At 36.1% G+C, this 16214-nt stretch overlaps 1 protein-coding gene across 2 annotated transcripts in view; it reads left to right on the top strand.

Annotated features, from left to right (window-relative positions):
- Positions 1 to 16214, top strand: part of COL11A1 (collagen type XI alpha 1 chain) — a 223393-nt gene that overhangs the window by 170942 nt on the left and 36237 nt on the right. For both annotated transcript variants that reach the window (XM_027536365.1, XM_027536366.1), the window contains exons 47-49: positions 9526 to 9579; positions 11264 to 11317; positions 12556 to 12609. In XM_027536365.1, the coding sequence (XP_027392166.1) occupies positions 9526 to 9579; positions 11264 to 11317; positions 12556 to 12609 (162 nt within the window). The remainder of the gene's footprint in view (positions 1 to 9525; positions 9580 to 11263; positions 11318 to 12555; positions 12610 to 16214) is intronic.

Consider the following 16214-nt stretch of genomic DNA (forward strand, 5'->3'; position numbering starts at 1 on the left):
AAACTGTCAATCACAACTGTGGCTTCTCAGGTGGTGCTAGTGGTAAAGGATCTTCCTGCCAGTGAAGTAGACACAAGAGACTGGTTCCATCTCTGGGTGGAGAAGATCCCCTGGAGTGTGAAATGGTAACTCACTCCAGTATTCTTGCCTGGACAATTCCAGGGACAGAGGAGCCGGTGGGCTACAGTCCATGAGGTGGCAGAGTCAGACATGACGAAGTGACTGACTGCACACATACACACACATACACAAGACTGTAGCTATTAACAGAAATTGCCAACAGCAAATGTTAAGCAATAAGAGGTAAAATAGGCTTCCCTTCCCTGGTGGCTCAGATCATAAAGAATCTACCTATCATGTAGGAGATTGGGTTCTATCCCTGGGTCAGGAAGATTCCCCTGGAGAAGCGAATGTCTACCCACTACAGTATTTTTGCCTGGAGAATTCTATAAACAGAGGATGCTGCCACACTACAGTCCACGGGGTCACAAAGAGTCAGGCAGGACCTCAACGACTAGCACTTTCACAATAGGTAAAATAAACAAATAAACATTCAGTTCAGTTAGCCGCTCAGTCATGTCCAATTCTGCAATCCCATTGACTGCAACACTCCAGGTTTCCCTGTCCATAGCCAATTCCTAGAGCTTGCTCAAACTCATGTCCATGCAGTCAGTGATGCCATCCAATGATCTCATTCTCTGTCGTCCCCTTCTCCTCCTGCCTTCAATCTTTCCCAGCATCAGGGGCTTTTCCAATGAGTCAGTTCTTCGCATTAGGTGGCCAAAGTATTGGAGCTTCAGCTCCAATCATTTAAATAACTTAAATGACTAAAATAATCTTTAAAATAACTTCTTATATTTAGAATTATAATTTGTATTTTAGTAAACCCATTAGGACTGCGGCTTAGATCATGAACTCCTTATTGCCAAATTCAGACTTAAATTGAAGAAAGTAGGGAAAACCACTAGACCATTCAGGTATGACCTAAATCAAATCCCTTATGATTATACAGTGGAAGTGAGAAATAGATTTAAGGGCCTAGATCTGATAGATAGAGTGCCTGATGAGCTATGGAATGAGGTTCGTGACATTGTACAGGAGACAGGGATCAAGACCATCCCCATAGAAAAGAAATGCAAAAGCAAAATGGCTGTCTGGGGAGGCCTTACAAACAGCTGTGAAAAGAAGAGAAGCAAAAAGCAAAGGAGAAAAGGAAAGATATAAACATCTGAATGCAGAGTTCCAGAGAATAGCAAGAAAAGATAAGAAAGCCTTCTTCAGTGACCAATGCAAAGAAATAGAGGAAAACAACAGAATGGGAAAGACTAGGGATCTCTTCAAGAAAATCAGAGATACTAAAGGAACATTTCATGCAAAGATAGGCTCGATAAAGGACAGAAATAGTATGGACCTAACAGAAGCAGAAGATATTAAGAAGAGATGGCAAGAATACACAGAAGAACTGTACAAAAAAGATCTTCACGACCCAGATAATCACGATGGTGTGATCACTCACCTAGAGCCAGACATCCTGGAATGTGAAGTCAACTGGGCCTTAGAAAGCATCACTATGAACAAAGCTAGTGGAGGTGATGGAATTCCAGTTGAGCTGTTCCAAATCCTGAAAGATGATGCTGTGAAAGTGCTGCACTCAATATGCCAGCAAATTTGGAAAACTCAGCAGTGGCCACAGGACTGGAAAAGGTCAGTTTTCATTCCAATCCCAAAGAAAGGCAATGTCAAAGAATGCTCAAACTACCGCACAATTGCACTCGTCTCACACGCTAGTAAAGTAATGCTTAAAATTCTTCAAGCTAGGCTTCAGCAATATGTGAACCATGAACTTCCTGATGTTCAAGCTGGTTTTTAGAAAAGGCAGAGGAACCAGAGATCAAATTGCCAACATCTGCTGGATCATGGAAAAAGCAAGAGAGTTCCAGAAAAACATCTATTTCTGCTTTATTGACTATGCCAAAGTCTTTGTGTGGATCACAATAAACTGTGGAAAATTCTGAAAGAGACGGGAATACCAGATCACCTAACCTGCCTCTTGAGAAATCTGTATGCAGGTCAGGAAGCAACAGTTAGAACTGGACATGGAACAACAGACTGGTTCCAGATAGGAAAAGGAGTTTGTCAAGCCTGTATATTGTCATCCTGTTTATTTAACTTATATGCAGAATACATCATGAGAAACGCTGGACTGGAAGAAACACAAGCTGGAATCAAGATTGCTGGGAGAAATATCAATAACCTCAGATATGCAGATGATACCACCCTTATGGCAGAAAGTGAAGAGGAACTCAAAATCTGATCTGATCTGATGTGAAACCCATTAAGAAGTACTACGTTGTAAAACATTGTAGGCTAAGAAATTGTCTTTAAATATAGCTTATAACTGGGTTGTTAGGCAAAACATTGCATAGTAGATATCTGTCTGAGTTGCCTTTCTTCAATATGATGTTAACCGCTTCCTACAAACTGGAAACATCTGGCTTTCTTCTGCCACTTGTTTATTCGATACTTACCTAGTGATTCTATAAAAGATCATAAAATTTTGTTTAAATGATATTTGGGTACATATGGATATTAGTTATGCCACATTAGCAATTTTATAAATGATTAAATCATCTAGTTCATAATAATTTTTAATATTAAAAGTACCTTCAGTTCAGTTCAGTCACTCAGTCATGTCTGACTCTCTGCGACCCCATGAATCACAGCACGCCAGGCCTCCCTGTCCATCACCATCTCCCGGAGTTCACTCAGACTCATGTCCATCGTTTCGGTGACACCATCCAGCCATCTCATCCTCTGTCATCCCCTTCTCCTCCTGCCCCCAATCCCTCCCAGCATCAGAGTCTTTTCCAATGAGTCAGTTCTTTGCATCAGCTGGCCAAAGTACTGGAGTTTCAGCTTTAGCATCATTCCTTCCAAAGAAATCCCAGGGCTGATCTCCGTTAGGATGGACTGATTGGATCTCCTTGCAGTCCAAGGGACTCTCAAGAGTCTTCTCCAACACCACAGTTCAAAAGCATCACTTCTTTGGCGTTCAGCTTTCTTCATAGTCCAACTATCACGTCCATTCATGACCACTGGAAAAACCATATCCTTGACTATACGGATCTTTGTAGGCAATGTAATGTCTCTGCTTTTGAATATGCTATCTAGGTTGGTCATAACTTTACTTCCAAGGAGTAAGTGTCTTTTAATTTCATGGCTGCAATCACCATCTGCAGTGATTTTGGAACCCAAAAAAATAAAGTCTGACACTGTTTCCACTGTTCCCCCATCTATTTCCCATGAAGTGATGGGACCAGATGCCATGATCTTCGTTTTCTGAATGTTGAGCTTCAAGCCAACTTTTTCACTCTCCTCTTTCACTTTCATCAAGAGGCTTTTTAGTTCCTCTTCACTTTCTGCCGTAAGGGTGGTGTCATCTGCATATCTGAGGTTATTGATACTTCTCCCGGCAATCCTGATTCCAGCCTGTGTTTCTTCCAGTCCAGCATTTCTCATGATATACTCTGCATATAAATTAAATAAACAGGGTGACAATATACAGCCTTGACGGACTCCTTTTCCTATTTGGAACCAGTCTGTTGTTCCATGTCTAGTTCTAACTGTTGCTTCCTGACCTGCATACCAATTTCTCAAGAGGCAGATCAGGTGGTCTGGTATTCCCATCTCTTTCAGAATTTTCCACAGTTTGTTGTGATCCACACAGTCAAAGGCTTTGGCATGTCAATAAAGCAGAAATAGATGTTTTTCTGGAACTCTCTTGCTTTTTCCATGATCCAGCAGATGTTGGCAATTTGATCTCTGGTTCCTCTGCCTTTTCTAAAACCAGCTTGAACATCAGGAAGTTCACAGTTCACATATTGCTGAAGCCTGGTTTGGAGAATTTTGAGCATTACTTTACTAGCGTGTGAGATGAGTGCAATTGTGCGGTAGTTTGAGCATTCTTTGGCATTGCCTTTCTTTGGGATTGGAATGAAAACTGACCTTTTCCAGTCCTGTGGCCACTGCTGAGTTTTCCAAATTTGCTGGCATATTGAGTGCAGCACTTTCACAGCATCATCTTTCAGGATTTGGAACAGCTCAACTGGAATTCCATCACCTCCACTAGCTTTGTTCATAGTGATGCTTTCTAAGGCCCAGTTGACTTCACATTCCAGGATGTCTGGCTCTAGGTGAGTGATCACACCATCGTGATTATCTGGGTCGTGAAGATCTTTTTTGTATAGTTCGTCTGTGTATTCTTGCCATCTCTTCTTAATATCTTCTGCTTTGTTAGGTCCATACCATTTCTGTCCTTTATCGAGCTCATCTTTGCATGAAATGTTCCTTTGGTATCTCTGATTTTCTTGAAGAGATCCCTAGTCTTTCCCATTCTGTTGTTTTCCTCTATTTCTTTGCACTGATCGCTGAAGAAGGCTTTCTTATCTCTTCTTGCTATTCTCTGGAACTCTGCATTCAGATGTTTATATCTTTCCTTTTCTCCTTTGCTTTTCGCTTCTTTTCTTTTCACAGCTATTTGTAAGGCCTCCCCAGACAGCCATTTTGCTTTTGCATTTCTTTTCTATGGGAATGATCTTGATCCCTGTCTCCTGTGCAATGTCATGAACCTCATTCATCAGGCACTCTATCTATCAGATCTAGGCCCTTAAATCTATTTCTCACTTCCACTGTATAATCATAAGGGATTTGATTTAGGTCATACCTGAATGGTCTAGTGGTTTTCCCTACTTTCTTCAATTTAAGTCTGAATTTGGCAATAAGGTGTTCATGGTCTGAGCCACAGTCAGCTCCTGGTCTTGTTTTTGCTGACTGTATAGAGCTTCTCCATCTTTGGCTGCAAAGAATATAATCAATCTGATTTCGGTGTTGACCATCTGGTGATGTCCATGTATAGAGTCTTCTCTTATAAATAAGCAATGCTGAGCAATATATATCAGTATGTATGCTGGTGCTGCTGCTGCTAAGTCATTTCACTCATGTCCGACTGTGTGCAACCCCATAGGTGGCAGCCCAGCAGGCTCCTCTGTCCCTGGGATTCTCCAGGCAAGAATACTGGAGGGGTTGCCATTTCCTTTTCCAGTGCATGCATGCATGCTAAGTCGCTTCAATCATGTCTGACTCTATGCAACCCTATGCAGAGCAGCCAACCAGGCTCCTCTGTCCACAGGATTCTCCAGGCAAGAATACTGGAGTGGGTTGCCATTTCCTTCTCTACAGTTGTATGAGCAGCACATATATTTGAAAATAACAAGGCATTAGAAATTAGATTGCTGATGTATATATTACCATTCATTTTCTGCTTTTTCATTTAACTGATTATTCTGAATTCTATAAGGTTGTAATTTAGAAATTTAGTTGTCATGATTAAAAAAGGTGCCTTGTAACTTGTATTTACAAAATATTGTATTTTAAAAAGTCTTCATTTACACAGAGTAAGAAATATGATATTTGATGAAGGTGATTCAAGAAATCAATTCCCAAAAAAATTGATTATATTTTCCCAGAGTACCTCTTTAAATCAGGAATCTGAAAAGATGTTAATTTAATTACCATGCTCACAATTGTGTCTTCATCCTTTAATTGAGTCTTTGGGGCAGAATAGATGTTAGCAATTATATTAGACATTAATAATAATAATGTAGAAGTCTAGTTGCTTACTATTTGTCTCCATATGAAGAACACACATAGAATGAGAGTTCTTGGCCTGAATTCATTTTTTATTTCATCATTTAAGAGGTAAATGATTTTAAATTAACAGATCTTATAGCAGAATCTCTCTATGCATAAATTACTCCTTAGAAAAATGCTGGGACATTTGAAAACTGATTAATACTGGAGTGCCATTTTGCACATTTAGTTGCTGCAAAAAAAGGATTTGACTCATTGTGTTTCTACTGATTTCAATAAGAACATTCTGTCTAAACTTGGGGCTTCCCTGGTAACTCAGTTGGTAAAGAATAACCCTACAATTCAGGAGACCCCAGTTCAATGACTGAGTCAGGAAGATCTGCTGGAGAACGGATAGGCTACCCACTCCAGTATTTGGCTTCCTTTGTTACTCAGCTGGTAAAGAATCTGCCTGCAATGCAAGAGAATTTGAACTATAATCAAACTTCATAAAAAGAGATAAATATTTCAATATTTTTCTATTGGGTGGTTTCTACTGAACTAATATCAAGAATAACATATGCATAAATAAAATGGCAATGCAGACTAGGTGTGTTATAGAAATATAAGACAACTATGAACTAATATTTATATAACATTCAATTTGGAAATCACAAATCAGATGCACTATATACTACAGTTGGTGGGATACAAGGAATGTGATTGTTAATTTATGTGGTGTTTATAAGAGCTTAATTATGTTTACATTGTAATGCTTAATACTTAAGGAAATGGGCTTAAACTGAAACGTTTATTTCATCTATGTTAAAAATCTACTTGTCTTTTTAAGAATTTGAGTTTATGTTCTCCATCAATGAATTAGAATCTCTTTGGTTGTGGATCTTGGAATCTAAAATTTTAGTGACCTCTTTCAGATTATCTTTAAGCGGGATAAAATTGGAAACACTACCTGGCTATTTCCTCCCAGGAACTTCTCTAGTAATTCTAGAAGCTAGCATCAGTTGACAATAACCATTTGGCAAGTACATATGATAGGCTATTTTCCTAGACATCTAACTTACAAAATGAGAAAAAATAAATGAAATTCTGATATATGTTATTATAAATCAGTAATTAAGATTTCCTTATACAAATGAATATACAGAACATTAAAAAATTTACAAATATACTCAGTAAAGTATCCTCTCGCCAAACTGAGAGTCATATGGAATTGGTATATCACAAAAACAATTTAGTGGCTTATTACCAGCATTTAAAAACTGAAATATAACAAGATAAGGATAAAAATATCAAATATCATCATTATCTATTCAAGATTACTTTTTTCTTTTTTAAAATTAATTTATTTTAATTGGAGGCTAATTACTTTACAATACTGTTTTGGTTTTTGCCATACATTGATATGAATCAGCCATGGGTGTACATGTGTTCCCCATCCTGAACCCTCTCCCACCTCCCTTCCCATCCCATACTTCTGCATCATCCCAGTGCACTAGCTGTGAGCACCCTGTCTCATGCATTGAACCTGGACTGGCGAACTATTTCACATATGATAATATAGATGTTTCAATGCTATTCTCTCAGATCATCTTACCCTCGCCCTCTCTCACAGAGTCCAATAGACTGTTCTATACAGCTGTGTCTCCACTGTCCCGCATATAGGGTTATTGTTACCATCTTTCTAAATTACATATACATGCATTAGTACACTGTATTGGGCCTGGCGTGCTGCGGTTTGTGGGGCCGCAAAGAATTGGACACAACTGAGTGACTGAACTGAACTGATACTGTATTGGTGTTTTTCTTTCTGACTTACTTCACTCTGTATAATAGGCTCCAGTTTCATCCACTTCATTAGAACTGATTCAAATGTATTCTTTTTAATGGCTGAGTAATATTCCATTGTGTATATGTACCATAGCTTTCTTATCCATTCATCTGCTAATGGACACATGTACACCCATGGCTGATTCATGTGAATGTATGGCAAAAACCACTACAATATTGTAAAGTAATTAGCTTCCAATTAAAATTAATTAAAATATAAATTCTATATTTCATTAAAATCTCTATTTTTCCCTGGTGCTCTGCCAGTTGTTAGAGACAAAAGATTGACCTGAAAGAGCAATGTCCCATGAGTTCAGTTCAGTTCAATTGCTCAGTTATGTCCAATACTCTGTGACCCCATGGACTGCAGCACACCAGGCTTCCCTGTCCATAACCAACTCCTGAAGCTTGCTCAAACTCATGACCATTGAGTTGTTGATGCCATCCAACCATCTCATCTTCTGTCATCCCCTTCTCCTCCTGCCTTCAATCTTTCCCAGCATCAGGGTCTTTTCCATTGAGTCAGTTCTTCACATCAGGTGGCCAAAGTATTGGAGTTTCAGCTTCAGCATCAGTCCTTCCAATGAATATTCAGGACTGATTTCCTTTAGGATTGTCTGGTTGGATCTCCTTGCAGTCTGAGGAACTCTCAAGAGTCTTCTCCAACACCACAGTTCAAAAGCATCAATTCTTCTGTGCTCAGATTTCTTCATAGTCCAACTCTCACATCCATACATGACTACTGGAAAACCATAGCCTTGATTAGACAGACCTTTTTTGGCAAAGTAATGTCCCTGCTTTTTAATATGCTGTCTAGGTTGGTCATTGCTTTTCTTCCAAGGAGTAATCGTCTTTTAATTTCATAGCTGCAGTCACCATCTGCAGTGATTTTGGAGTCTCCAAAATAAAGTGTCTCACTATTTCCATTGTTTCCCCATCTATTTGCCATGAAGTGATGGGACCGGATGTCATGATCTTTGTTTTCTGAATGTTGAGTTTTAGGCCAACTTTTTCACTCTCCTCTTTCACTTTCATTAAGAGGCTCTTTAGTTCTTCTTCAGTTTCTGCCATAAGGGTGGTGTCATCTGTGTATCTGAGGTTATTGATGTATCGCCCAGCAATCTTGGTTCCAGCTTGTGCTACATCCATCCTAGCACTTTGCATGATATATTCTGCATATAAGTTAAGTAAGCAGGGTGACAATATACAGCCTTGACATCCCATGAGTATAAGTATGCAAACAAGTGGTACAATTGTGTTTTTAAGTGTACGATTCAAATGTGTACAAAGTATTATAAAAGAGGAAATATAAACAGATATGATGAGGGGAATTAGGAAAATCAAGAGGGAGTACAGTAATTTTTTTTGCTGGCCCATAAAGATAGGGCCAGGTGAAATCTGAGTGCAGCTGCTCTGATTTTATTCAATAGCATAGAACCTCTCCTAAAGCAATTACACTGCAATTGAACATAAAGGAAATAGATTTGAGTAAATAAAGGAAGTGTAATATATCAGGTCTCTTGGCCTTATGAGTTTTTAAGATCCAGAACTGGAATTAACAGGTCAAGAGATCAGAAGATATTTGTAACCCTGGACATATGTTGGATGGAATATTTATTTTCAAAGGAGTTTTGTCTAACTGTTCCTATCTATAAAATCCTCACCGGGAAGAGGTGTCCTAAAATAATTTGGAACAAGATTTTTCAAAAACATTTTTACAATGTTAATTCCATATACTACTCATAAAAGATAGAGAAAATGATTAGGTATTCATAAATTCCCAGAACAAATTATATATTTAGTTCTTGTAATTGAAATCAAAAGTATAATACTATGCAAAGCATGAATTTTGTGAATGTACATATATGATTCCCTAATTTTAGTCAATATTTGCATTATGTGTATTTTGACAGATGATAGTTTATGAGTCTTAATTCCACATTCTTATTTAGCTGTATTTAACTTTGAATTCTATATGAGAAATTGGACAAATATTTCTTTTTAAATACATGAATGAATTTTACTGTTTTTCTATTTATATTTTCTTAGGGTCTTCCAGGCCCACCTGGTGAAAAAGGAGAGAATGGGGATGTTGGTCCCATGGTAAGTTTTTATTTTCTAGAATTGATGTATATTGTGAATTTCCACATCACTAGTATCTTTCTCAAGGCTTATTAATATAAACAAAGTAGTCTTAAAGGTTATGACTTTTCAGATTGTTGGCTCCCTGTTCCTCACCCAGACTTGCACCTGCCACTTTTAAAGTTTCTCGCACTGTCTTGACTATTTCTCTATCTTTCCTTTTTCTCTCTTCAGAATAATGTTGTGCACACATATGGCCTTTTTTGGTTGATATATTGTTATATCTGTTTTATTTCTCTGTGTATATATTGTTGCTGCTGCTGCTAAGTCGCTTCAGTCTGTCCAACTCTGTGCGACCCCATAGATAGCAGCCCACCAGGGGCTCCCCTGTCCCTGGGATTCTCCAGGAAAGAACACTGGAATGGGTTGCCATTTAAACTGCTACACTTTGTTTTTTTTTTTTTTACACTTTGTTTTTTTTTTTTTAGTCTTTAGCTTTAGCTCTGGCCTTTGATGTGAAACAGGTGAATAATAGATAATTGTTACCCAGGATTTAGGTAACTAACAAATGTTAACGTACTATTAAAAATTAATTACCCTTTAAAACAAATTCTTAATTTAATGAGGAATTTTATCTTAATCAAAATGCTTTGGCCTAATAATATTCAATTATTGATTCTGGATTTTTGCTCTAAATTTAATATTTCAGCTAAAAATTTAAAATACATATATTTGTTGATCAAGGACTACCTTGGTAAGGAAAAAATAAGCCAGGGTAATTGACATCTATAATGAAATGAATACATTTTCTAATTGCTCTTTCCCTTTGGTAAACATTGCCTCCAATATTTGCTCCCTTCAAAATACATATTTTGATAATTTTATACTTACATGTTAGATTTTATAAGGAACAAGAAACATAAACATTGCCCATTCAAAATAACTAATTAATACCCTAAAGAGTTTCAGTTGCATAGCAAGCTTCTCTCTGAATACTCTTGCTATGGTCCCCTGAATCATTAATACATTCTCTCTGATTTATGGTAATAGCTAATAGCTAATAGTCAAACATGACATGAGAATAAACTGTGACCTCTAAGTACTAACGCCCTGGGATTTACTACAGATGAATTTAAACACAGTCTTGAAGTAAGGGGTTCTGGCCATCAGTATTTTACAAAAATTGTCCCAAGGTAATTTTAATGCATAGCCAGGAGCAAGAACCTTTATTTAAGGATGACAACTAAACAGTTAATCTTATTCCAGTTCTGGCATATATAACATGAGAGCTGACATTAAAAAAGTGAAAATATACAAATAAAAAATGTAGAATTAATGAATTCTAAATCTACTCAAGCACTGTTTATTTTCCCAACTTTATGTCTCCTTTATACTCTAGCATTCTAGTATATTCTGGTATATAATATTTTAGTTGTATTATGAATTCATTGTACTGGATAGTATTAATAGACTTTTATAATTTTTAATTAAATTGTTCTTCCTGCAGTTCTAATTTCCCCATATCTATGTGTAAAGAAGCATTTGCTAACATGATCTTGTATCCATTAAGAATGATACCTGATTTGCTTTATTGACTATGATTTTGCAGACTGAAGCTTCTTTTTGTTTTCTTAATCACAAAATGAAAACATCAGGAATGCATTTGAGTTCAGTCTACATAAACCTTAATATTCTTCTCTTACAGGGTCCACCTGGTCCTCCAGGCCCAAGAGGTCCTCAAGGTCCCAATGGAGCTGATGTAAGACTGTGAAATATGTTAGTTATTTTGAAGTTATATAGATATTACATAATGGCAGGCAGTATCTAAAATACAATGGGGATAATTACACTCCTTTGAAATGTTTACATGAACAATAGCTTAAGTGTCATTTACTCACTTCATTTTTTTTAAAGGAAAAGAAAGGCTTTGTAGGGAGCTAGTCCCTACAAATGTTACTATAATATAGGTACAAAGTTTATATTCATTATATATTTAGTGAGAAATATATATTGAGGGAGAAATATTCACTAAAGCACCACATTATTCAGTTCAAATTACTGTGTCTTGCACATAATAATTCCACACTGCTGCTGAATTGTTTCAGATTTAACCTTTATTTTTTACAACTGCTTGAGGAGATGGTTAGTAATTGCCTTGATTACAGTAGCCTAGGTCTGTGCCCCAAACATCCTTTATCTAAAAGTTTTGCAATTTTGTATTTTTTTCTGTAAAATATATCAGAGTAATGTGTGCATTATAATATATTTACTTCTTACCCTGTAAAAAATGTTTCCTCTTAATTGTATAAATGATCTCCCCCAAGCTTAACTGTTGACTGATTGTTCCAATATTACAGGTGTGTAATGTCATATTTATCTTATTGTTACTATTAACAAATTTATAGACTTTGGTGTTCTGTTTCCATTTGACTTTCCCTTTTCATAAAGAGCAAGTTATTTATTCTTGTCTTTATTGCTCTTCTGTTATTCCTGGTTTTAATGCTGGCAGGCCAGAACTAGGTAAAATAAATTACATGCAGATATACTAAAAATGCTTTTAGGTTTTAATTCTTCTAAGTAATTTAAAGACTAAGAGATGGTTTATATTGTTTTTGCATGGATTGTAATATTCTTAATCAGAGTCATATTTTGATCCACTAAGAAAATCTGCAAAACCATCCTCTAAATCTGATCTACTCAACTGGCAGAAAAATTGAAATTATGTTCCAAGTATCAACTGACATGACTAGAGTTGGAAAGTCCTCTGCTTTATCTCCAGAATTCTGGTGCATTTGAAAATCAATGTAATACAATTAAATTATTTGCTATCCAGCACATTTGACAACTTCATAAAGTTCATCATTTTGTCTCATCTTTCAAATGAGTTGAGATATTCTTGCACATATTTCTCTCTTTGAGAACAAGTGGATGTATGTTTATGAATTTGTATCTTATTACAAGAGTAAGGATAACTGTATTCCCTTTCTTAAACTGCAGGGACCACAAGGACCTCCAGGATCCATTGGCTCAGTTGGTGGTGTTGGAGAAAAGGTAAGGGATGCAGTGATAGACAGTTAAAGCAGGAGTTTAATAATATCAGTTAGTATTTTAAGGGCTTATAATAGTTGTGTCTTTCTAATGTTTTGCACATATTTATATCATCTTCTGTGATAGTGAAATAAATTAAAAGTAAAATGATTCAGAGGTGTAACATTTTTTATTGCCAGGCATGGTGCTGGGTGGTATAAATGGATTACTCCCGGTAATTAACAAAACCACCCCATGATGATAATATTTTATCCACATTTTTAGGCTAAGTGTGCAGAATATAGAGAATATCTGTAATTTCATCAAAGTTTTGTCAATAGAAAGTGACTAAATCAAGATCCACTTTAACCCAGGTATATTTGATTAGACTGTGTCTGTAGTAACATTCTACTGAAAATAGAAGAGATTGGTTGATGCAACTGACTTAAAAGGGAGAAAAGAATCCTTCACAATACAAAAGAATATCACATTTATTTTGTGATATTTGGACAAAATTGTCCAAATATGTATTTTCATTACTAAATTTACTAAATTTTCATTACTAAATACAGTAATTGTATTTTCATTACTAATTGAGCTTCCCTAGTGTCTCAGACAGTAGAGTCTGCCTGCAGTGCAGGAGACCTGGGTTCAATCCTGGGTTGGGAAGATCCCTTAGAGAAGGAAATGGCAACCCACTCCAGTATTCTTGCCTGGAAATCCCATGGATGGAGGAGCCTGGCAGGCTACAGTCCATGGGATCGCAAAGAGTCGGACACAACTGAGTGACTTCAATTTACTTTACTTTTTTCATTACTAATACTGTCTTTGGCACTTTTCAAAATAGTTGACATTGATATAATATCTGGGCTCTGAATAGTTTCCTTTTATCATGAAAATGATTTTATTTAAAATATCTGCTTTTCCTTTTTATAAAAATGATAAAATGATTCTCTTATTTGTTATTTATGCATTCACTCTCATTTCTTAAAAGAACTTTCAAGAAAATTAACACTGATATTGCTTTACTTAAAAAATAAATTCTTCATTAGTTTGAGGCATAGAAATGTCATGCTATAAAATATGCAGTGGAAAAAATTTAGAAATTTCCTGTGTTTGCTTCAGTTTTGTTAATAAATATCAGAAGTATAGACTTATCATAAAAATGATTCTGTTGTTTAGTCTCAAAAATTTTGATGTATCATATATTACATTCATGATTTATTTTTGTTAAAAGATTTAGTCCTCAGAAAAGATATGTAATTGGTTGAGAATCTAGTACTTTAGTGTTTATTTCTTCCCAACACCCACATTCTAGCATTTTGATTATAATTAATTTTATATAATTGCCTATTTAAATAGTTTATTAATTACTAAATTAGAAATAGTTGAAAGCTATTATCTAATTCTTCCCCTGGAGAAGGAAATGGCAACCCCTTCCAGTATTCTTGTCTGGGGAATCCCATGGACTGTGGAGCCTGATGGGCTACAGTTCATGGAGTTGCAAAGTCAGACACCATGAGTGAGCGACTAACACTTTCACTTTCATCAATTCTTGCTTCATAAGAAGGCTAGTTCTTTAATTCTGATTGACTAACTCTTGGTTTATATTCTTAAAGTTTCTGTTTAAAAAAATGCAGATAAATTGAGAATGGAATTCAAAGAACTTTTTCTTTGAGTTCAGTTGACATAGGAAGACTAACAGAAGAGAAGACGGCTATCTGATGGTATCACAGTAATAGACAGATGAAGGTAGCCCATGCCTTTCCTCTTTCTTCCCTTTGCATCATCTTCTTTTGGTTCTAATACTGAACAAATAATTGTGAAGACTAGTCTCTAATTTTAGTTTTCTGCCCATATAACAAATTCTAAAATCATTTTACAACTTTTTCAGCTTATTTTGTTTCCTAAAGCTTTTGGGTGCAGTGGGAGTACTGTTAAGTACTTAAGTTGCTTCTTTAATGGTTTTATCCTCTGCCCTACTCTAGAAGATAAGCATGGATGCCAGATGTTTGGAGCTTTGGGAAATTCCCTTCCCATACTGTTTCCATTTGCTTAAAGTCTATCTGGTAATATCTGGCCACTTTTGCATCTTCATAGAATAATTCGGTCAGTCAGGATAGGTGTTTGACTTCTTACAATTAAAACGTCTAAATTTGTTGTACTTAAAAAAAAACAGAGTTTTATTTTTCTCTATTTAAAAACATTTCTATGTGACAGCAAGATAGAAATAAAATCCTAATTTTCTTTTTTCTTCAGAATCTAGGGTATAGATTCTGGCTATACTTTGAATCTAGGGTATACTTTGATGTAGATTACAGATTTTTGAGATCGAATCTGATTTGATTTGAATGCTTTCTCATTTCTATGCTGGAAATTTATTTTCAGTCCCAAAGTCAATAGAAAAAAGAAAAGCTAAGCTACTTTAGTCATGCTGCACTTTGCTTAAATAAATTTAACTTGTTTTCTGTGTAATATATATTTGCTATTGATGGATTTTGTACTTTAGTATTTTCCTCAAAACAATGAATGCATATTTTATGAATTGAGGCAGACAGAGTAATTTGCTGTCCCTTCTGAAGGGGGCTTTAATCTGAACAAGTGTGTTATAGAATGGGATAAAATGGTTAAATGATAAGTAATAATTGTATAATCTACCACCTCTTTCATATACCAGTGGTCTTCATAGAATTTACATTATTGTAAATACACTACTATTACTTAGAATAAGCATGGTATAGCCTTGTTGATACTAGAAATATTTAATTTATATAATCTAGTCTTGTTTCACTGTATTATCGCTTTACTTGTGATCTTGTTCCATCCTTTTTCAATTTTAAATGGGATCTTTAGAGATAATATTAAGATCATCTTAAGTAATTGCTATTGTGCACATTTGTCTATAATATAACCAAAAATGTAATTTTCATATATATTTAGTCATACTGCTACATATTAGATCTCTAGAACTTATTCATCTTGAGTATCTGAAATTTTGAACCCTTTGACTAACATCTCCCCATGGCTCCAGTCTCCAACCCCTGGTGACAACCAATCTACTCTCTGCTTGGGTGAGCTTGGCTTTTTTAAATTCCATCTAATTGAGGTTATGCAGTATGCTGCTGCTGCTGCTGCTAAGTCGCTTCAGTCGTATCCGACTCTGTGCGACCCCATAGACGGCAGCCCACCAGGCTCCCCCGTCCCTGGGATTCTCCAGGCAAGAGTGGGTTGCCATTTCCTTCTCCAATGCATGACAGTGAAAAGTGAAAGTGAAGTTGCTCAGTCGTGTCTGATTCCTAGCGACCCCATGGACTGCAGCCTACCAGGCCCCTCCGTCCATGGGATTTTCCAGGCAAGAGTACTGGAGTGGGTTGCCATTGCCTTCTCCATGCAGTATACTATATACATTCCATACAATGAATTTAATATGGACATTTTACATTTGATTTGAATGGAAAACCACTTAAGTTTTTTCAAAGATGTGAATAATGACCCTTAAAATATCACCTACATTTTATTCCATCATCCTGGGATTGCTGAATTATTCATTGCTTTGAAAATAATGTAAATATAATATTTTACTTATAAAGTTTATTCACGATAATTGGAAATATTTTCTACTTATCTTG

This window comes from Bos indicus x Bos taurus, chromosome 3, assembly GCF_003369695.1.
Source record: "Bos indicus x Bos taurus breed Angus x Brahman F1 hybrid chromosome 3, Bos_hybrid_MaternalHap_v2.0, whole genome shotgun sequence".
NCBI classification, from domain to species: Eukaryota; Metazoa; Chordata; class Mammalia; order Artiodactyla; family Bovidae; genus Bos; species Bos indicus x Bos taurus.